This window comes from Mesitornis unicolor, unplaced genomic scaffold (genome assembly GCF_000695765.1).
Source record: "Mesitornis unicolor isolate BGI_N332 unplaced genomic scaffold, ASM69576v1 scaffold51389, whole genome shotgun sequence".
Taxonomy (NCBI): Eukaryota; Metazoa; Chordata; class Aves; order Mesitornithiformes; family Mesitornithidae; genus Mesitornis; species Mesitornis unicolor.
Genome location: NW_010208920.1, coordinates 30,419 through 54,231, shown reverse-complemented (window position 1 = coordinate 54,231; position 23,813 = coordinate 30,419). Strand labels below are relative to the sequence as shown.

At 39.1% G+C, this 23,813-nt stretch overlaps 1 protein-coding gene across 1 annotated transcript; it reads right to left on the bottom strand.

Annotated features, from left to right (window-relative positions):
- Positions 1 to 290: 290 nt before the first annotated feature.
- On the bottom strand, positions 291 to 23,335 carry LOC104547109 (E3 ubiquitin-protein ligase ZNRF2; the record flags this gene model as incomplete). The annotated part of the gene is made up of 4 exons (XM_010192682.1): positions 291 to 927; positions 2,078 to 2,155; positions 2,905 to 3,010; positions 23,240 to 23,335. Coding segments are annotated over 3 exons (260 nt in total), but the record flags the coding sequence as incomplete, so codon positions are not given.
- Between the last annotated feature and the right edge of the window lie 478 nt (positions 23,336 to 23,813).

Genomic DNA, 23,813 nt, shown 5'->3' with positions numbered 1-23,813 from the left:
TTACACCTCAGGAGGCAGCCTGGAGATGAGAGTAGTACAATAAAATAATTACCTGAAACATTTTTAAAAAAATACCCGTTAAACAAATTACCTTAACTGGCAGCACTTAAAATTGGTAATTCTTCTTTTTTTTTTCCCTAGTTAAAAAAAAGTTGCATAGCTGTAAGATTTTGCTTTGCTGCATTTTTTTTGTTGTTTTTACTCACAAGCAGTAAAAGAGAAGTTTTAGTTACTTAAATAGCAATACAATGTGCAGATTTCAACAATCCCTATAGCTTGATCAATATAAATTAGTTACCTGTCTTGGTTTTACTCTTTGGACTGCATTGTGACAAAGGTTTAGTTACAAAATTTTGAAATATAATATTCCTATGCAGAGAAGTTTATGTGTTCTGTTCTTGACAAAAGTGAAGAACGTAAAACAGGGTGTGAATTCAGTAAATTAAGGTCACACTGTTAGATTATATTTAGTTTGCCATTTAATCTTCTTCAGCCAATGAGAAGGTGAAAACGTTCCCACTCAAAACTGGAGCCATCCTCCTGCAAGGGTCTCAGACAGCTCATATCGAATGTCTCCCCTTCTGCTTGAGGCAGTAGGAAACATGTCCAATAACCCGCTTCTTCACAGAACCAGAAGTTAGGCTGAAATTAGGAACTTTGGCCTTCGATACGAAATAGTGTCAGTAATGTCTGTGGGGAGTCGATTGTTACAGAATGTGCAGCATTTTCAAAATCCCTGTGTGTCCTTTGCGTGAGTGTTTGGTATACCGAGCACTACTGGCAAGTAACCGGTGTCTGCAATATTTTTCCATGTCGCTGTCCATCTTTGCCTTTTTCAGCCACAAAGAACTGGAAGTCTCAAGCCAGGCACGCTGTGTTCAGCAAGGGAACCTCACATGTCCTACGTTTTCTGATCAGTGGAAGCAGCTGTTAGAAAAGCAGAAGACAAAGTACCATCAATTCAGCTATTTCAGTATATAACACACTCAAACAGCATGAGCACAACCACCGTGTTTTCCTTCCCCTTTTCCCTAAGCCCCCAATTATCACCATTTCTGCTGTGAAAAAAAGCAAATTGGATTTAACATGAGGTTAGACACCCATGAGCGTGTACAGAGACAAATGTGTTCATAAACAGCATGTGGCCTTCTTCCACAGTTTAGTTGTTGGGGGCAACACAGGACACGTTTGTTTATTAATTTTGACTAACACTGCCCTGAGGTTAAAACAATTATCCCTGTAGCAGGATATGTTCCTTCAGGTTTTCTATGCTTCTCCTGCAACAACCATAGCACTGCAATGTGACCTGCAATGCAGACTTACAAAGCAAGATGAAACAAATGAACAAATAATGATGAAGTCTTCAGATTTTTTCTTTAAATTTTCATCAGAACATCAGCCAGAATTTCAGATATCTCCATTTCTCTAAGAACTATGGCGACTGTTGGTGTGTTTTGCAATGCTTAAGAGCTGTAGTTTAATGCAAGATAAAGTTTTCAAACTAGTCAACTGAAAGAATAAACCTGTCTTTTAAACCTTTGACACTGATTGCAGATCTGAAATCATTAACACAAAATATAAGCTGGAAAAATATGTACCCCTGTAAGATGGGACAGACAGAAACATGTTAACATTTTTTATTTATTTTAAACATTCTGGAATGCACTAACATGAAAGGGGTTTTGAAAATACCTAGTTTCAACTTTTTCATATGATTCCAAAAGCTTTCCATCAGAAATAAATGCCATTGCTCATGGAACAATCCAAAATTATACAACTGCATTCTAATTTCGTTCCATTTCCATGGAAAAACTGTTCTCTAAACTTAATGCTAAAGCTTTATTGGCACTGACTTGCCACTTTCCAGCACTAAAACTGGAATACATCGTTTCAGACCATGCCACATAAGGTGCAGAAACCTTTTACATATTGCAATATACGTCAATACTTACTGATTAATACTGCAGTTTTGAGACACAGTAGCAAATTCACAAATTAAAAAAAATAGCACAGAGAGTTATTTCTGATAATCAAGGTATTTATTGTTGAAATGTACACATCTAAAAATAAATATTACCTAAAAACATGAATCTTGTCTTAATCTGATGGATGCTCGGGGCAAGATCTATTTACTTCGAACCATTCATCTATGCAGCTGTTGGATGCAAGACAAAAATGAAAACAACTGACATGAATGTCTCAGTAACATTTAGCAGTAAGATATGAATATAAATTAGTTTCTCAGAATTTCAATGAATAGCAAGATTTTATATTATACAAAGAAGTATATGCATATACACATATATTTTAACATTCATTGAAAATGCAATAACCCCAAACCACAGTAATATTTGGGCATTAAAAACTGCTGAATAACCAAGTATCTTAGGTGTTAAAAGGAAGCCTTTTACAAATTACTATCCAGCTTTTATACACAGGTTATTTCACTACTAACACCATCATCTTGCTTCTATCATTCACTGACATTTACTTCCTGTAGTTACAAACACTTGTAAAAACAAATATAAACCATGTTTTCCCTCTCCTCCCCAAGTCTATCAGCATTTAACCCAACTGTTATTATGTAGGTACACACAACATAAGCTATGATGTGTGCTCCTTCTCCATACAGGTGATTTCACCTTTTTTTTCTGTAGGCTTTTCATGCAAGTGTGAGAAGACTACAGAGTAGGGAAAACTGACTTCAAATACATCAGTGGAGAGGGGGAAAGATATAATTTTAAAAGCAGCTTTAGGGTTGCTGCTGTTGCTTCTTTGTTGTTTGTTTGTTTTTTTAAATATAAAAAGCAACTAAGTTTTAGTGCTCCTTTAAGCACCGCTTAGAGGAGTTACCCAATAAACGCAAACTTCGGGAATTTTATATGCATCCTGAGGAATACTTGCCCTTTGTGATATATGCAGAGGCAAGGCAGCCGTGCTATAGTATCTCCTTGCTGCAGCTCTTCCAGGCATATTGCACACTCCCCAGCATCTTTACTCAGCACATCCTCTGAAGAAAGAGCACAAAGTTACATGGTTAAAAAGCCAACTACTACAAGCAAAATACAGCTACAGAAGATACTCCTTGTCCTGCAGAAAGCTCTGTCAAGGTGAGGATCACACACCAGGTGACTGAAGATTCCTGATGGGAGACCTTTTCGCAACTCAAATTAAAATATGGTTATGATTCAGCTTCTTTCCTGAAAACAGCCATAACTCAAAATGAAGTCCTGTAAGAAGACACCCAGATGGAGAAGAGGGGGTGGCCATAATCAACAGTCAGTATGGAGTTTATACTCTCCCAGCAGATCCATACCCCACTATGCAGACTCTGGTCTGACTTTTGAAACCTGTGCTCTGATCACACGACAGACACGCTGTGCTGCAGACCCCAAGAGCCAAGCATTGAAGAAGCTGGGTTCTTCACACAGGTGGCACATAATGCCACCAGGGCTTTGAGGATTCATGCTGGGTGGCTTTTTCCCAGCTGTCGCCTCTTCCCCATGCTCCGCTTTCACTATGGAGGTTAAGTTTAAGCCTAAACGTAACATTTCTCCGGACAGGACACTGCAGGTAATGAACTAAGTAAAGATCTTTTTAACTTCTGAACACTTAGCCTATCTTTTGCTTTTTCTGCTCTCCTACTCATCTCTCTTCTACACATCTGGCTTTCTTTCACCAGCCTTTCTGGTACTCCTATTTCACACCTTCAATCTCCTCTTCTCACCATGTCAGCGTGTTCTACCACATCCCATCCACCTTTTCCTCAATGTCAGGTACGCAACTGTTAGCAATAGGAGTTGGAGTTTTCCATCAGGGAAAGATCACTCCTGTATGGCTCCAATAACTCTAAATTTCTGGAGATATTATTTTTTTTTCAGCATTACCAAGTGCCATAATAAACGAGGAGAAAGTAAGTTACTAGGAATGCGCAAGAGTTGGCTTTCACACAGAAGTTTCTGGGAAAATATATTATTTTTAATAAAAACCTTCTCTCTTGGACACTTCTCTTAGCCAGAACGTGGGATGCAGAATTCAGTCTTAGCACAAAGTAAAACAGGAGATCACGTAAGGCTCCGTTTGCCAGAAGCAGGTTAAAAGTACCAGTTAGACACAAAGACACACAGTGCACAGAGTATTTCCAAAAAGGGACCACGTAACAATCAAGCTGGTTTGCATCTCTTGCAGATCAGAAAGGTGCACGCTTGGCAAAGCAAAGCCCACATATTCAAACTTATAGAGCGTCTGGGGAAAAGCTTCCCCTTCTTAACCAAAAGGAGCCTAAAGGGAATGTTTATTATAGAGAGTATGATTTCCAGGTGTCACTGAGGAGCCACCAGCTTTAAGCTATTCTCTCTAGTGGCTCAAATATTCATTACTGCAGCATTTCAAACACAGACAAGCATACAGCTAAAAAGCTCTCTTTGCAGCAAAAAGTGAAATGAAATTAGGTCTACATTGTTTCCCTTAGAATGACAGCAAGCTGTCTTGCAGGTGCTTGGGTTTCTAAAAGAGTGCTTATTTCAGTCTCTGCTATTTTCATTGGTTATGCTAAAAATACAATATAATGCCACCTGTGTGTCATCTTCATGAGGATATGTGAAGAATAGCTAAAAATGAGGTGAACTGCTATGAAAAAAAATATTCAAAACAAAATAATAAACACTATCCACTTATCACAATGAAGAAAATATAACATGTATTTTATACATGGTAATATTACTGATAGGCATTGTATTAAGGCATTGCTTTTGCTGTTCTATCAGATAGGCTTCTGAGAACATTAGTGGTACCTAAGAAAGAAAGCCATTTAAAACAACACAAAACTCTTAAGAACGCTTATCTGTTGTTACAAAATCCTGACATGAAGAACTTGCCCAGAAGAGGGTGCTAAGGATAAATACTTCCTTGAGGTAGGTTTTTTTGGTTTTAAGTTTTGGGTTTTTTTTACAAAAAGATATTTTAATATCTGACATCAGGAGGCAAAGACTCTCCAGACAGCATTGTCCTGCTACAGAGATATTAATCTTTGCCTGAGGCCCTCAGACATTACTCTCCTAGGCTGCATCTTTACAGAAGTACATTGCCAAAAGTCCTATGAGCAGACCCACTCTCTTCCCACTGTTAGGTTACAGGTAGAAGTGCCGTTAATAATTCAAGCGTGTATCCTATACACAGAGCATACTTAATAAAGGTATTTTTTTCTATGGATTCACTTTATCAGATCAGTAGCTGGTACCCAAAACAGAATAGCACTAAGATACCTCCAGTGAATTAATCCCCAGCCTCTCTCAGCACTCTCAAGAGGGAAGCATTTAGTCAAGCTTCAATGACAAAAACTGAAAAGTTATCCAAAGAAAATACAATTTATAAAAGAAAACATTCCTGTGAACTGCTTTCACATCCTTGTCTATTGTACATGTCTGGCTTATCGTGTGCTCCCCAGACCGTACAACACTTGGGTCTGTACTCCCGCTGAGCGATTTAACAAGGTTCTGCACCTTTTCGCTAACATGAGGGCAAGATGCCAGTTCAAACATTTGTATCTCCTACTAGCCCTGGCGTAAGCGTCTGAGACTCCTTTTTCTTCCCCCCAGTGCTCCCGTACTCTCCCCAAATGCCAGTAGCCTCCCTTTCGCCAATACCGGCCCTAATATGCATGTCCTAGTCCAAGTCTCAGCTTGCCACCCTCCCTGGCTTCACCCCAGGCCTTCCCACTGGGATGAGCAGCCAGGCAAGCACTGGGCTTTGCCCTGTCGTGCCAGAGGAACCTGGTGTGAACGCTGATGGATGGGGCCTCAGAAACATGGTGGAGTTCTGCCACCCCTGCAGAAGAGATTTTGTTAACGGGTTTCAATGCTCTTCTTCCTCTTCAATAATGATGAGTTGGCATTCCCTACTTCTTGCATTAACCCCAGAAATCCCACGAAGCTCTCATTCAAGAGAAAGTATAAATTAATACAAAATACCCAACTGCTATAAATGCCCATGTGCAACTAGGCACTGCACATTAACAGACTCCAAACCCATGTAATTATGCTCATAATTGATTACACACAGTGACAACAGCAAAACCAAATCCTTCAAAGACCTACAATGCTTTGGGTCTGACTCCCTTTTGAACATTTTAGGTGATTCGGATCATCAATCTCAGGTAAAGAAAAAGGAGTGAAAAACCTGCTAGATCTGGATCCGGTCACAATTTCTTCTGTACTTGTTTCATACAGCCCTCTCCTGTACCAACACTGGCTTATACCAGATGGAAGTCAGGTTAAGGGCCATTTAACACTGACTTTTAAATGTATCTGTTACGGAAAAAAGTGTAAAGCATTTCAAACAGAAACACTGCAGTCTGAACAATTTGTTTGTTTTCATATTTTCCTGGAGTAATTCAGCAGATATGTTTTTCTTTCTTTTCTTTTCTTTTTTATTTTTTCCTCTTAAAAAGAAAAGAACAGTTTGAGATCTCATCAGTGTTATGATTAAAACATTTACGAGTGTATTACCTAAATGAAAGTGGGAAGAGGAAATAAGCAGAGGCCACATTTTTCCATTTCGCCCACGCATGGGTACATACACAAACACTCACCACACCCCCACATCCATCTGCCTTGCACCAAATAGGAGGTAAACACTTCTCCACTTTCCCAGCTATTTGAACAAGTACTCACTAGCCAAAGACTGGTGACAAAGATGAAATTTGGCAAAAGAGCGTAGTATTTCCCTCCTGTGTCTGCTTAAGTCCTTCTTACTCCTCTCTTCTACTCCTTCTTAATACTACTACTGTTTTAACTTCTGGTTGTCAGTCATTTTTCCTCCTAAAATTCTGCTTTTATCTTTACTGAAAAAGAAATTCTACTGCACTCCTGCAGTTACAGTAAAATAGGTAGTACTGGATTAAAATGCAATCATTCCAGCAATTCTGCACATACTTTACCAATTAAAAACATTTTCTAGAACTTTTGAAAAAATATATCCAACAACTATCAAAGCCACCGACTCAGCCCTGGTTAAAATTATAGGCGATGCCTGAAACAGTCTGAAATGAAACAGTCTGTCTTTAAACTGAGGACTGCGAAAGCACATGCAATACATACCTTATGGATTAAGTCATTAAAATGTGTGCTACTGCTTTTTGTTTTTCTTTTTAAAACACAGATAGATATAGCCATAGGCTCAGAAAACCTCAAGTCACAAATCACGGAGACTGTGATAGTATTTGGGGAGATACCACCTTATAGCTGCAGTATTTCATTTCTCTCTAGGCATTAACTGAAAACGGAACACTAAGCTAGAAAGACCTTTGATCTAATCCAATATGACATTTTTAAAAAAAAAAATCTGTATGTTTTCTAAAGCTTAAATGTCCATAGAAGCTGCCACCACAGCTAGCTTAACAGTGAAGAATAACACAGAAGTGCATCCTTTCAGGAATATGACTTAAACTTACTGGAAGAAACCTTCAGAACAGTATCTTAACAGCATGAAAATTGGTGAGGCACGAGCCATAACAGATCAAAAATTACTGATGAAACTTCATTAAGTAGGATGTATTACCATAGGCCTGTTACAGGTTCATTAATTTTTGCTGCCGATTACCAAAAACTTCTCTCAGGTAAGTACTAGAGAATTGCCTTGCTTGTTTTTGAACTGAGAACACATCAAGTTATAGACACATAGAAACCAACATATTTCCTCCCATATATAGCATGAATTTATCCACATTGCAGAGTTTATTTTACACTTTTACTGATATCTCCTTCTTGGATGATCCAAAGTTTTCTCCTTACACACTTACAAAAACAAGTAGACTCAAAATCCCGCATTTTCCACAGGTAACTTATTTGGTAGCCAGCAACTGTGTATGTGATTAATATACTCTTATTACATGTTACTGACTTGATTTACTAGATCTTTCCAGCTTCTGTTGCATCTGTTTTTCTCTCTCTCCATTCCTCTCCAGCTATTTCCTACTATGCTTTCTTCCTCTTCACACCCATTTTCCCCAAAATATCATTCTCCCTTGACCAACTTGTTCTACCACTCCGCCCACCCCCAATCACCTCATTTCATTTACTGTTGCAATGCAGGCACTGGAGAAAGGAGGAAGAGATTAACATTAGCCACTGTCTGATGAGAACAGTATAGAGAGCCTTCTTATTTGGGGTTAATATCCTTGGGCGAATAAGACACTGGAATGGATGGAAAACGGATCATTACGCAGGGTTTGCTTCTCTTGAGCGGCTCAGTAACTATCTTTGCAACTTGGTACTGGCTACAAGCAAAAGCTCTCTCTCCTGGTCCACACTAAGCACTAGGAGAGCAAGCTCTTTTTTTGGCGCTCTACCTGCTCTTCAGTATTCTGGCTGCTGCAAGAAGAACATCCTTGATTCAGCATTTTCCAGCTAGGGATCATTCATGGATGACCAGGTCAGGCCTTTGCTGCTGCTCAAAAATTGAGGCAGAAAGACACGCTGAAGGAGAGTGAGATTCTTCAGCGCTCAGAGCTCTCAATAGCAGGAGCAAGATCATTCAGTTCTCACTGCAGAAGATGCTTATTTTGCCACTTGGAGCTTTCCAAGCTACAGGGTCTGTCAGCAGATTTAGCAAGCCAGAGCTACAGACATTAGCTTTATTCACCTGTGAAGACTGCACCTTCACAGTCAAAAATTAAACTTGCACTGCCCTCAGTGAGGAACATACCCTTCTGAAGAAACAGTGGGTTCCTGACCAGAAACATTTCTTATTTCTTTAATACAAGCAATTTCCTGTAGATCAGATGCAAAAGGAAAGATTTTTAATATCTAGTGTTTTTACTTGAACCACAGCTAAGTGGTTTTCAGGATTCATAATGCCAGCAAGTAGAGCATGTAGAAATTCAGAATTCAGCTCTAAGTAACTTCAATCCAAATTCCCTTTTATACAGCTAAAAAAAAACTAATACCCATATGCTAATCAACCATGCACACATTGCAACTTTTTGCATGCTTTGAACTGGCACAAAAACCCCAAACATCAGTGCACAACTTGTGTGGTAATACCTAGAACTTAACCAATCTGAAAACACCTTCCTCACCACAATACACAAAACCATAACCTGTCTAAAACAGACTAACCAGCTACAACAAGTGTGGCACTTCCTCAAGTACCGACACTGTGTTTGATAAATTTGTGGGGTGTGAGGGTTGTGTTGTTTGGCATCTCACTCTTCACACCTTGCAACACAGCAGCCCATTACAATTTTCTATTCAAAGTCCAAGCATTACCCTTGTTTTCCCCTTCCCTCTCACCTTGCTTAGTGTTGGTGAGATATCTATACACAAACAGATACTCATCGTGAAAGACTTCCTGCACAAACATTTGGTGCTTCCCCCTCTTAAAACACAAAGGTAAAGTGGAGGGAGCACATCAAACAAAGAAAGTGAAAGTCACACAAGAAAAGTATTTGCAGAATAAGTCCTAAGTTGCAATATTTGCATAGCAACCCAGTGCTGAGCTAGAGGGAGGTGGCTGCAGAAGTTTCATTGTTTCTCAGCTAACCCCATATTTGAAGAACTGGATTTAGATTTTTGTGGGACATTCTCAGCTTTCGAAACCTAATTCTGAGAAATAGCTAGATGCTTCCTGTTCAGACAGATAATGATAGAGTGCATGGTAGAGAAAAAACACTCACTTTTTATTGAATAACAATGAAAACTGAAATAGTAGCAATAGAAATATATTTTGGGGAGCAGGATGAGTATAAAGCCTGTATAGACCTAGCTACCTTGATGCAATTCTGATTAGGTATACTAAATAATACAGAAGGGAGAGGAATTCGTGCACCAAGAGAAGCAGTTATTTTCAAAATAGGTTTGCTTCAGTGGCCATAGTGGAAATCTATCTGCAACTTTTAAGATACAGGTTGTCAATACAAGCTAGAGTTCTGCAAAAAACCAAACCAAAACAAAGCAAAACAACCAAACCCAAATTAAATTCCAACTTTAAATACTATGGCTTCCATATAACGTCCAATTAAGACACCTTGCTCATAGACAAAGTCAAGTTTCCATCCCAGGACTCCCAGTGAAGAGTTAGGCTTGGAAAAAAGGCCAAGTGTTCTGAGAAATAAAGCTCCTCCCTTCCAAGCAACAACATCCACAGCTGCTCCTATGCTATCGTGATCAGTGTACCAACTTTCTCAGTCTGTATTTATAATTCTGGTAGAAAGCACTGGGGTGAAACAGATACTCAGACAAGATAAATTTTATCAGTCCAACTGGACATGAAATGTCCTGTGCTTCTGTCTTGAGATTTATTGCCAGAGTTACTCTTCATTTTCACAGTGATTCAAAATTTGCTCTTGATACAATTACCTGACTGACTCTGAAACTTCTGCTCAAGCTACAGTCTTTCCAACTTCTGTTTAATCAGTCTGCTTGCAGTTTGAGATGCTCTTGAATGTTTAATCATCTCAAGATAGCTAAACAACTTTCTCCTGTTTTACTGACTTGTAAAGTCAGTAAATTCACCACATTTGTAAGCATCACATCCACAAACTGCCAAATCTTAGTCTAGATACAGTCCAAAGAGCTGCACCTGCTCACAAACAAACCACAAACACCCTTGTTCTCTATAACGTGAATGTGATGTGAAGAGACTTTGTGCCAGCCTTAACCATCTTGCACTAAGTCCCCATTCCAACTGGACTGATATATATTTGTATTTTCAATGACACAAGAGGTAACTTGTTCTTGAGTAGTCCCTCCTCGGGATGTTGTGTTTGTCCCAAGGCTCCTCCCTGCCACCGCTTCAGAAACACTATTCCTAGGAGCTGAAAATACTTCTGAATATTGACTCATCAAGAGGCGAATGAGTGAAAAAGCACTCAATCCTAAATGCAACAGTACCAAACTAGTGGCCCAGCGTGAAACCCCACCATGAATGTTGTACCCCAGCACATACTGTCTGAAACAAAAGCTGCTTATTGCAGCGCAAGGAAGAAGAAAGGCGTCTTTAGGCTGTTTTCTTGGTTTTTTTAATCAATATTACATGATCTTTCAGGTTACTGGGTATTAATCCTGAATGTCAGGACTTAAATCAAAAGTAGCATGTAAAGGGGCAAACCCACAAGAAACAGAACAGCAGCAAAATAAGACTCCTTAGGAAACAATGTAAGGAACTATCACCTGGGGAATACCTCCTCCTAGGCTCCATGAGATTTACACTTCTTAAGGCTGAGTTTACCATCAAAGAGGATCTTATACCACAAAAATGCTACAAAACAAGGAGTGGTTGAGTAAACAGCCAGGGGCAACCAGCATGTATTGTTGACAGAGTCTGCAGAGAAGACTGTTTCTTACAGGGAGCTGGAGATAGCCGGGATGAAGGAAACTTCCAGAAGTAGGCAAGAAAAAAGAATATCAGTGCTGGATTCACACATGCAAATCTTTTACAATTTTTATTCTTTGCTAAACAATGCTTCGTATCTTTGAGGAGTAAAACAAAGTAAAATATTTAAGGGCTACTTACATGTACCTGCTAATCTGTACCAGCACTAAGAAACTGCTATGATAGCTAAAATTCAAATTTAGACCTGTTGAGAATTTGGGATTGCAATCCCGAGGTCCAGTCCAAAGGTAGCTGAGCTATATGATTTCCTCGTGAGCAATGGGCAGAGATTAAGTCTTGTCACCAAATAGGGCACACTCACGAAAAATGAGAGAGGCCTGAAGTCCCACTTGACTTGCATAGCAGATGACTTCTTTACCAAATAGTTTAAAAAAAAAAAACAAATCAAAAACAAACAAAAAATCCCCAAACAAAAAAAAAAAAAACAAAACAACAACCAAAATCAAACAAAAAAATCCCACCACAATCAACCAGGCATAAAACCCCAAGAGTATTTATCTACAAAAGCTTCTTTTGGTAGTAAATCACTTGGAAATCTGAGTTAATGGTTTAATGAGGAAAAGATACCACTGTGGTTAGGAGGAAGGTGAAGAATTCCTTTCATGTACTGTGCAGACAGTTCTCCTCAAATAGCTTTAAGGTCAGAAGGAAGACTTAAATATGAGCCTGTTAAAATGAGCAACTTTTCCAAATCAAGAGTGGATGCTATCACCAACAGGGTTCACAAATACTGGGAAAGTAAAGCAGAGCATGGATGTGGCAGAGTAGGTACAACAGAAGATGGTTGTCTCTGATCAAGCTGAAGGAAAGATCTAAATTGGAAAAGATCTTGCAAGTGCAGGACATTGCTGTGACTGTACAGAGGGAATCCCACTGTGGTTAGGAAATCCTTCTTGCTTTGGCAGCTTTTTCAAGTGACTAAGCTTATTTTATCCCCAACATGAAAGGGGACCAAAAAGATTGCAGAATATTTTTTTTCCAAATGGCAAGGCTTCAACCATTCACCATCACTGAAACTACAGTCAGAAGCCAGAGAAATTGCTTTGTAATAACTTTCAGTAAGATGTTGCATTCTAGTAATGGTCTGCAACAGAGTGTGATGGGGACATGCTGGTCTAATGAAATCTAGGAGAACTCTCATCTAACACAATATAGGTGAAGTTGGCACAGGAGAAACCTTCGTGGAAGTAAAGGGTAGGGCAATAGCATCCCTGAAGAGCAGAGGCAGAGAAGGAATGAAGAGAAGAAGCTCAGATGCAGTTAGCCATCCTATTACTCTCGGCAACATGGGTTCCTTTAATGGTGACTTGTTTTGAAGTTGGATGTAAGATTTGATTCAGTGTTTTGTCCTTTTTCAAGTTCCTATTCCAGGCTTCCTACAGGTGCCCTGAGCACAATGAGTTTGCCAAGTCTTTTTTCCAGGCTTTTAAATTTGGCCAAATAACTGCCTTATTTCTTTACAAGCTTGCAGAGGAGTCTGGTTTGATCTGATGCAAAATGAATGCATAGGGAGCACTAAGGAAGACAGCAGGAAAGATGAAACTACGAACCTAGGCTCGAAACAGGAGGAGGGGAGAAAAACAGGTGTGTCTGACTAAGACACTATTCTTGGGGAAGATACAATGCATAACTGAGCAACACACAAAGAAAATGCTGGTGCCAAAACACAGTGTGCATAAAGTCTGGCTTATTAACCCCAGTGCCAGGTGCTAGGCCTACAGGGTGCTTTTCCCATCAGCCTTCTCCAAGTTAAAACTGAATGCCTGGTGTCAACATGCACACACAGGACAGGGATATAAATCACTGCATAATTGTTACTTGTCTGTCTTTTCTGTTCACAGTAGACAGACTGCATTTTACAAGCTATTCCTGTTTTAAATATAATTATCCTTGTGATATAGATGGAACACAAAACATGTCTGAATGCACAAAGCTCTGATATCATCAACTATTGAGTCAGAGTTTTCAAAGTTATCTCAATTTTCCTGCTTACACTAACCCATAATCCAGTATTATAATTTATTCCGGTAAGCACAGAGTTATAGTATTTCTGGTGCTAACAGGTACCTATGGGTTTATACTGTCCTAGTAAGATACTGAGTATATGGGTCTTTAATCTCAAGAGGGAAGACAAACAAATCAACCAAACACCCCACCAGTAAACCCTCCTTTATATTTTAAAACAAACAGCATCAATTTCTAGATCCTAGCAAGTAAGTCCAATAAAAGACACTCACATTATTTCAATAGTATTCAGCAAACATGACCATTCACAAATGATTAACGTGATTTACAAAAAGATTAACATGGGAGATGTATTTTTAAAAAAATCACAGAAGTCCCCAAAGACAATTCTCCAGTATTTGTTCACAGTTTTATGCACATAATCTGGCAGTATATTTCTACAACCATATTAAGTTTCATTTTTCTCCTCATTTTTTAAATCTACAGGCTAGCAAAACTGTTGGATACCATCATGACAACAAGGCATTTCAGCTAAGAAAGCCACAGATTGAAACAGATTTCCATAGAACTGGGGAGAGAAAAAGACAAAAATATCAACCAAATAATTCCTCCCTCCATGTCTTCATTCCAAACAAATCAATGCTATTTATGGGCTAAAAATTATCAATGAATACTACTTTATTGCTTTGATACATGAAGACTATCTAATGAAACTTCGTACAAGAAAGGAAGGGATGAGGAACACAATCAAAGTGAAGAAAAATGGATATAGCTTTAAATTACCTAGCTATTAGTGCAGGGTTAAAATGGAAGTTATCAGAGTTTTTTATGAGGAAACTAACAAGGTTTCATAAGTGTTAATATAGTTCATCATGAAATCTAGCAAGAGTGAAGTTTTTCATGTTTCAGCTGTGCATTAGAAGTTTGGGTCATTACTGCAGCTAAACAAATCTATAGCCACATTAGACAAAGGCAAACTTCAGGGAGCAAGGTGGTTCCTCTAGCGGGGGATACAATAGGCAAGTCTAGTATTTTGTACCTATGTCAGTATCTCATAAATGTCATTCCTGTCAATAGGCAATTTACAGCCTGTTCTAGAATCACTAGATTTTGTTCAAAATACTAAAAACTGGTAATCTTCTCTCCTGTGTAAGCAGTAATAATAACCCTCAGTTTAGAAGAGAGAGTACTCTCTCATTAACAGGGTTTTCAACCCGGCTTCTTTCTGAAGAGCTAGGCTTGTTCTACCACTGAAACCTCCTGCAAAAGCTGGACTGACTTCTTTGTCATTGAAGGGTCGAGTCTGCAACTCAGAAGCACAAGACTATTTAAGTCATCAAAGAGTAGCAGGTTTTAAAGTAAAACTTTAATCTGGAAAAAAAAATAGAAATGACATTTCAGACAATACTCTTAATTGATCTGTCCTTGAGGCAGTTTCTGAGCAAGAAGAAGTGCCTCTTACTCTTTTATATTTCTTTAGAAAGCAATCCTGATCTGCAAATAATCTCTTCTAGCTCCTACAAAACAGTGAGGAATTTAGGGAAGGAAATACCACAAAATTCCTACACAGATCACTCAGTCTCAGTGAGATGTAGTTTGGCATTTATTTTTCACAACCTAAAGATTTCAAGTAGCTTTATTTCAAAATCCAGCCAATGAAACCTATTCTCTAAGATTAGGAAAAGCTGTGCATTTTCAAGGGTTTTATTTTTTGTAGTTGCTCTGCGGAAGCAAGTCAGTTTGCTGCTAACAAAGGAGTAAAATCTCAAGGTTTTGAAGTATCAGCTGTAAAGACTGCAGAATTACCATGCAAAACTAGGAACGTTATTTCCCCCGAAGCTAAATTCCCAGCAGTCACAAGACTGCAGCAGTTGCAGACACGATTTATGACATCCTCCGAATGACCTCGCCGAGCTAAAGACTGATTAAGTGTAAGACATGGAAGGTAGCTCCTGTCTGCCCGCATCACATGACACAGAGTCACAGCACAGCGAGCGAACAAAACTGTCCCTCAGCTTTCCGCTGCATGCAGCACTGCGCTGCCATTATATAAGAGAAACACAATGCCACACGGCACAATATCTCAGGTCCTCTGCTAACCCCATCTGAATCACTCCTCCTGTCACCCGCAGATGTTCTTTGTGGCACTGGTTCACAGGTGTATCTGTGATTTTCTGGGACAAGGATTGTCATTTGACTTTAGCAGCGCTGTCAGCACCAAAGCAAGACAACGGCAGTATCTGAGTTAGGAGCAGCTCATAAGGAAAAGAAACAACTTGAGCTATTCAGCACATGAATGATTCTATTTTCTCTATTTCTTTCAGAAACAAGCAGGCTTGTCCTATAGTTGTCAAAAGCTTTACTGTATTTACCCAGTGCTACATATAGAATATTCCTGTGGGACACGTATGCATTTGTATAAAGGCGATCCCAATGTACTGAGAAAGAAAAAAAACTGTTGTCCCACTCTAAAGAGCTGAAGTAAGTATGAGGTGACATTGCAGCTATTTTGGCCAGGAGTGATTTGTGATGACTCCATCACAGGAAGTTCAGTCTAGCAGATGTAGGTGTTGCTCAAGGGAAAGTACGTAGTCACCTACCAAATACCCTTCTCCCCAAAGGTTCATCAGAAGACCCAGTCCCGTTCACAACAAACAGAGAAAAGTTTAAGATATGAATGTATGTGACCTCTGCAGTGTGTCCTTCTTGGCAGGATCTCAGCATGTTGACTTCATTACAGCAAGAAAATTCAGCATTATCTATTGAGTATCCCCAACCTGAACCATGAAAGTGAGCTGTCATAGCTTCTTTACAAATCTATGCCTCCCTTTTCTCTTACGTGAAAAGTAAAATAATAAGCAATATTTGATACCTCAACCACTACCAGTAAAGCTCCGAGATCATATCTTAGCAAGATAAATGGGGTAGTCTGCAGTTCTGGGAACTGCTGTTCCAGACATTTGAAGCACTTCCCTCTCAATTACACTATGTTCCCATTTCAGAAGCCTTCTTCACAGCCACACCATGAGAAAAACACAGCTTACTTTTCCAACTCCGTAACAAAGGGTTGACAGTTTGTGGGTGTGGAGGAAGGAGACTGAAAGTGCTGCAATTCCACACTATCACAGACTGACTCAGTTCATCCACTGACTGAGGATGAAATGGGGTCACTGGAGCAGATCCTACCCCCTTTAGGAGGTAAGTACATGTAGAACTTGAGCGTGGTTTTATTTAGTGACATTTGTCAGCATTACTCTTTAAAATGAGCCACCTCCTCCCCAACAAAACCAAACTGTTACAGGTGGGTTTTGTATCAATTTTCTTCTGTAAGGTACCAAAAACTGTTGGTTGGAAGGAAATACAGCTTTACTGAACTGGTTTGGAAGAGTAGCTATCCATGGCTTACACTGGTGAACACCAGGAAGTTTCCTCTTTGTTCAAATGTTACCAACAAACTACAAATTGTGTTCTTCAAGCACAATTTCCCTCCTTTAAGTTGTAACAATGATTTCCAAGACAAGTTATGAAAAGTCTGAGGTGGTATTATACCAATTCACAGAATAACAGCTGTGTCTGAAATGAAAATTTCATTTACTCTAGTAACGTTCTTCTACTACTACCCGTAGAAGCAAAATCTCAGAGTTCAACAGACATTCAACAGTTCTAATTGCTTTCAGGAAATATTGAATAAAACTGTTTTAAAGCATTAGGGAAACTGAATGAACCTCCTGCATACTCTGAAGGATGTTCATGAGTACACAAGATCAAAACAAGAGTAAGTGTTGCTATTTTAACTGCAAGCACAGGACAAATGTCTGTTCACTTGTCTTGTTAACTACCTTATCAAGTATCCTCTTCTCCCTCCCCAGCGCCCCTGAGGACAGAGCACAGAACCATCCAGGGCAGAGCAAGAAGCTAGAAACTTTTAGCCAAGAATCTTGTTAAACTCCAAAAATGGAGGAAATGAGAAATTCTACGGAGAATTTTATAAAGTGGAATGAAAGAAGTGATTTGCCTTAGTATTATTTTGTACTGCTTTGCTGAAAGTCTAGTCCTATTAAAGGATGAGGACAAGGAAGAAGGCTTAAGCTTTTCCAGGCAGACTGGCAAGATGCCCTTTTGCAAGGTCTTTTAGGGTGTGATCTCAGGAACCCTGGCAGAGAAGTGAACTTGAAGTTAGCTATTCTCTTCATTCCACACTGAAGGTTTGAGTGCATCAGTCAAAACAGTTGACAGCATCAGCCCTGCTGAGTAAAATACTCTCCCTTTTTCTGTACACTGAAGCGACCAAGGAAATCAAGTCATCCAGGGGGCAGAACTACCAGAATCATGTACCTTGGTGGTCCAAATGTTAGGTTATGATGCGTTATTTTTCTTCTCTTCTACAGAGCAATATACATTGAGTAAGTTCTGGCAAAAGTAGCTTGCCCCAAAGATGTTGAAACAGCCACCAATTAACAAAGCTTATAACTTGTGCTAGAAAAAGTTAGGTCAGTTCCATTCAGAAAGAATGTTTCCAAAATATTTTTATTTAGTCCTTAAGGTGGCTCATGCCCATCTTCAAGTCTCTACTTTTGATGGAAGTGCATGTGTTATGGCTGTCATTTAGATGTCAACAACTCCCCTAGCAGGATTATTGCTCACACAGATTCCAGCTCAGAACTCTGACACTCACATGCAGGCCTCAGCATGTGGCAGTACCAGCATTTTCCTTCACTCACAAGACAAAACCTAACCCAGTACCTCAAACTGATTTACAATAAACAGTGTATGTAAATCATCATGACAAAACTCTGCTTTGCATCCTTGCTAATCTAAACCAGTTACGCTGTTATGGCACAAGTCCCTCTGAATTCAGTTAGACAGCACAGGAATATTTGACTAGCAGTGCATTGGATTTGAACAACCCAGAAAACACAGTATGTTGCCAGATAGAAGAGCACATCAAGTTTCACTCGTGTTTTCCTTCCAGTACACCTACATTAATTTTCAATATTCTGTCTATAACAATCTTTCCACATACTAATTCTCCATTCAAAACAGAGCTGGATAAAATTAAAATATAAAATCATATATGTAAACCCCTGCTATCTGTGATGTTTGATCCCTTGCTCTTTTTTGGTGTGATAAGGCTAAAAAAAATCACTTATTGTAATTCAAAAAGAATAATTGCAAAGTAGGTATCTTGAGTAAGGAAAAAACCTCCAGCAGCTCATGCACTGGATGTCTTAACACTCTCCCTCTCTGAAATTAGACAAGCAAAAGCTTTTCCCCATAAAATGAACCTCAGTAAATATGTTGGCACTAATCAGACCCGCTGCCATATCTGAATTAAACGCAGAGTGGTCTAAGTGAAAGCAGCACTGATGTCAAAGCAGCACCACCCCTGAGCAAGCGGTTTTAAGGAGACCCGCTTCGAAAGTTTCCAGTAGAACAGCGTTCCAACACAAAGTGCTGACTTGATGTAACCCAAAATATTCCACAGGAATGTGCTAATTCAATCAAAACTTTTGAAAGAGGACAGGCCAGCTCGCCGAGCCAGCCAACCAGTCTAGTGAGCAGACTGGTTCTCCGCAGCTCTCCAGGGTCACTGGCTTCCCCATCTGGCCAGCTGCCAGTCTGCTAGTCCCTGCCCTCAGAGGGGCCCTTTAATAATCATAATAAAGTCTTACAAAGTGTTCTGAGAAACAAACAAAGGGATTTTGAAATGAAAAACTTAATTAATTCAGAACCAACTACAAGGTTTCTTCAAGAGGAATTGGTTGGTTGCATTTGTTGCCAAGCATCTAAAGACAAGTCTCTCCTGTGTCTCCTCAATTTTTATAAAACATCTTCCAGTGGAAAAAAAGAACATCACTACTGTAAGAACACAAAATGAACAATAATTATACTCAAAACCTAAACCATATAGGGCTAATCATCAGCAGGGAGTTAAAGGCAAGCTGTTTCTAAAGCACTGAGTGTTACTCAAGTAAGTGCCTCTACCTGACCAAAACACAGGGCTACCTCGTAAGCAACATCTTGCACAGAGTAGTCCCTAACTGGGCTCCCTGCATGATTCACCATGGCAAACTTAAATGAGATGCTGCAAGGGGCCTCATTTAACACTATGGAGATGCTAAAAGGAATAGGTATGGCTATATAATATTTTAGCAGTGGTTTTCAAAAAAAAAAATATATATCCATCAACTAGCAAGTAACCCACTTTCTTGCTAAAACTGGCTTTTAGCAACCTGTGGCTAACCAGTCCATGGGGCCTACTCTGGCTTTTCAGCAACTCAGCAAGTAACAGTATGAAAAGAGTTTTTAATTGCTAAAAAAAAAGGCAAGGCTATTTAAGCCAGTAACACCAAGCACCACCACATTCTTGCATAATTCCATTAATTTAACCAGCCTTTGTATCAAAATGCCTAGATACTGGTTCACGTGCAAGCACCAGAAGTAGTTTAAGATATACTTGGAACAAAGTTCCACAGAAAAAAAGAAAGAGCTCTTTTTACACACCAAACTGAGTAAGCAATGAGATCTCTGTGCGGGCACGTCACATGATTTTGAAAGAATAAGGCTAATAAAATGTACTGATTTATTTATAAGAAAATCAGCACAAGTTGCAGCATAGAACTGGGACAAATTTGTGACCACTCTCTTTCAGAACACACATGTAAATCAGACAGCTGCCAGAGTTTGCAGTTCACTGCCCCTTCCTACTGCCAAATGCAACGCACAAAAGTAGCTCAGAAAGCAATTAAAGATTGGCTGGGAGGACTCATTAATTTTTTCAAACTTCAAATCACATCTGAACAGTGTTATAACATTTCTGTGGGGAAGACTGTATGCCTCAGACTCATGCTTAGAAAGAAAGAAGGTTTGTCTTCTCAGAATGACAAAATACATACAATTTGCTCCCTGTTGTTTCTTAGAAAGAACAACTACTACATTTACAGTACCATGAGGAAACACAGAAGAACTAGACATAAGCAGACTTCAATCCAACTGCTCAATTTTTAAACATCTCACCACCTGCAATGTCTAAGGCTCCCTTCAACTACTTGTAACATAAAATTCAGAGATAAAAGAAGGTGTGGAAAAATACAGAAAAAAAACTCCAACTATTTTTCCTGCTAGTGGTAATAGGTCACCAATGACCAACACAAGCACATGATACCTACTTGCCTCTATTTGAGTATGCATGGCATAAGGCCAATAGAAGAATGAGAAAGTAAAGCATGAAGAGATGCCTTCCATTTGGAAAGAAGGTAGCAAAAGTTGATAGCAACATATTTTTTCTCTCAAGTAAAACTTGAGATGCCCTTCTTACAGCTAATGACAAAAAGGCAGATCCATCACTGATCTCCTCATGATGGCAAACAGCAAAATATCCAAGAACGCAGAGCATGCATATAGACATTCACATGCCATTCTAGGCCTGTAATCATCGCAGCATTAAGTAACCAATCTGCTAGTTAATTCTCTTTCATTAGCCCCATTAAAGGCATCACAATCACACCACAAAGTAACTATTGAGCACTGCACAACTCTACAGCCATATCCTCCATTTCCTTGTGCTGCAGTAATTTAAATAACCAGCTATAGGTTATAATTTAAGATTTAGTCCACAACTCCAGGAGCTAATCATCTGAGTTGCAAGGATCAATGCACACTTCAATTAAGTGTTTATGAGAATGACACCATACTGCTAAGTAAGTGTCCCTCTCAGACCAGTCCATGTAATTTAGTAGTTTTCTCCTTTCAAGCTCATAAAACCATTTCCTAGATTTAGTTTCTGAGGCTCTATATATAGCAGACACACTCCTAAATTAAGAAATGACATGTTGCTGGCAATAACTCATGTTGCATTGTTCACAACTGCTTTTGCCGTGTTGCAGATTATCTAGTGTGGCTTCATGTCCCACTCGCAGGTTTTACTTCTCATTTATACGGAAGTGTGTTGACTTAACAGACTGCACAAAGGTAACAAACTGGCCCAAAGGAGCTCCAACCAGCAGCATGCCAGCTGAGAGAAATAATGCAGGGAAAAAAAAAAAGTCTGAATGTGGCAAGTCTGTGATACAAATTTACATCACAAACAATGAGAGATTACAGTATGTAACTGCTGTATCTTTGGGAAAAAAAAACAAAGTCAGCTGAGTGCACTCATATATATACATGTAGGAAGCATCAGGAGCAAAGGATTTCGGTCCAGTCAACTCATAATTTGTGCACATCCCATTGGTTGGATTGCCACCAGGGCTTACTTTCTGCCAGCTTGCCTCCTCCTGCTCCACCCTAACAGATCCCAAGTGTGTTATCCCTCCCTGACTGGGGTGACTCGCCTGCCTCTCCCTAATGTTCAGCATCCTTCAGTACAAAGATTTCTATCAACTTATGCTGGAAAATGCTCAGTCCGAAATTTAAAAAGTCAAGAGAAACAGAAACAAAGCCTCTTCTGTTAGCTGAAGTAAACTTTCTCAGATACATGCCTGGTAACACAAGGAGAAAGAAAATATTTACTTTTCCTGAGTGCTGTGCTTTGAAATGGATTTCTCAACTAGAAGTATGTGATTTTAATTTATTTTTGCAATTAAGGGTCAGCATTTTTGCTATCCAGACAAAGGATAAGGTGGGCCAAAACCACCTTCAAGTCTTGTTCCAATAAAAAAATCCAGTGTAGGATACCATAACAGCAAGGTGCTAGGAGAGTCAAAAAGCCTGTAACACTGCAGGTTATTTATGTAGTAAATAACTTATGTTGGAAGGGATCTCTGGAAGTCTTCTGGTCCAGCCCCTCACTCAAAGCAGGACCAAGTTAGACTAAGTTGCTCAGGGCCTTGTTCAGTCAATTGCTATCATCTCCAAGGATGGAGGTTGCACAGACTCTTTAGGTGCCTGCTACTGTGTTTGACCACCCTCATTATATGGCATTTCTACCTTATATTGAATTAGATTTATCCATGATGCAACTTGTGACCACTGACTCTCAACTTTTTTCTGTGCACTTCCAGAGTCCAACTCCCTTCTCCTTTACAATTTATTTCTAATCGCATTCTGTTCTCATGTATTCCACATCTGATGGCTGGCGAGTAACAAGCTCATTCAGGAGGCACTGTAAGATAGCAGGGCAGCTCTGCCAAAGTAGGCACTAAGATTTCAGTAAGATTTTCTAATTCCTAGTTTTCTGAAACTTTTTTATGTGCTTGCCATAGAACTGAGTGTCAGCCTAAGCCATAGTGATAGAAATGTTTGATCCCAACAGTGGCAGAAGTCCTGTCTGCCTTGCACCAAAGGTTGCATAGAAGCAGCACTTAGTAGTAGGGAAAAAAACCAGAGTTACCACAGATGATTCATTTGACATTTGCAAGTTCCACCAAAATAACAAAAACATACGTATCTACCAGTCTTTATGAAGTATTATATATGCAATCAGCTGAAGAAGGAGAGCTTTTTAGCTCCTTCAGGAAAGGGTCATTTTCTCGAATAACATGTAAATGTAGTGTATTAACTAACAGTCCTTTATAATGTCTCCTGACCTACCTCACTGCTTCATGTCATTAGATTAGAGGATGTTTATGCTACACATATCTCAAGTGGACACTACACGTGCACTGAGCAATATCTGATCTTGTGGCCAAAAATGGAATAAACACACACAAATAAAAAGAATTTTAGATTTGCAGACAAAGTCAACAGTCTAAATCAAATTGACATGCAGCATAAAATAGACCAAGTTCTCAGAAATTAATTTGAAAAAATAAACTACAAGCAAAAAAAATACATAATTTTTGAGTCCGCTAAACTAGTTACCAGCATATCTTACTCAATGAAGAATTATGATTACTGTAATGTTTAAAATGAATAAATAATTATCAGCTTACTTCTTTCTTACCATTGTAGGTTATCCTTGGTTTTGTCAAACACATCACAAGATGTAAATCCATTTCATCAGAAGATACAAATTTTGAACATACAGGGCACTTGAATCCTATGGAAAACAAAAATATGTAAGTGTGAGCTCACTCAACCACATTGCAAAAATGCATATTCAAGCAAAAAACCTATTCTGCACACGCTAAAAGAAAGAAACACCACATTTGGCAGTTTTTCAGTTTTTGCCTGACACTTCTTACATGTATATAATTCCCTTGGTTTCAAAAGATGTCAAAATGGACCATTGTTTCTGCAAATTGATCTGTTGCCAATTGCAAACACGTCAGCACCTCTAGAACACAAACATTCCCAACAACTCTAGAAACAGTTTAAGACAAGAGCAAGATGATAATATGACTCTACTAAAACAGAAAACAGAAATGTGTAAAGAACATAGGCCTGAAAAATCTGAACTTGGGCAGGAAACCTGAGTTAACACTTTCGTTTCACTAGGAATAGCACTGAAACTTTTAACAAAGGATCTCAGTTTTACATCTCATGACACAAGCTGCAGCGTCTTTTACCAGTCTGAG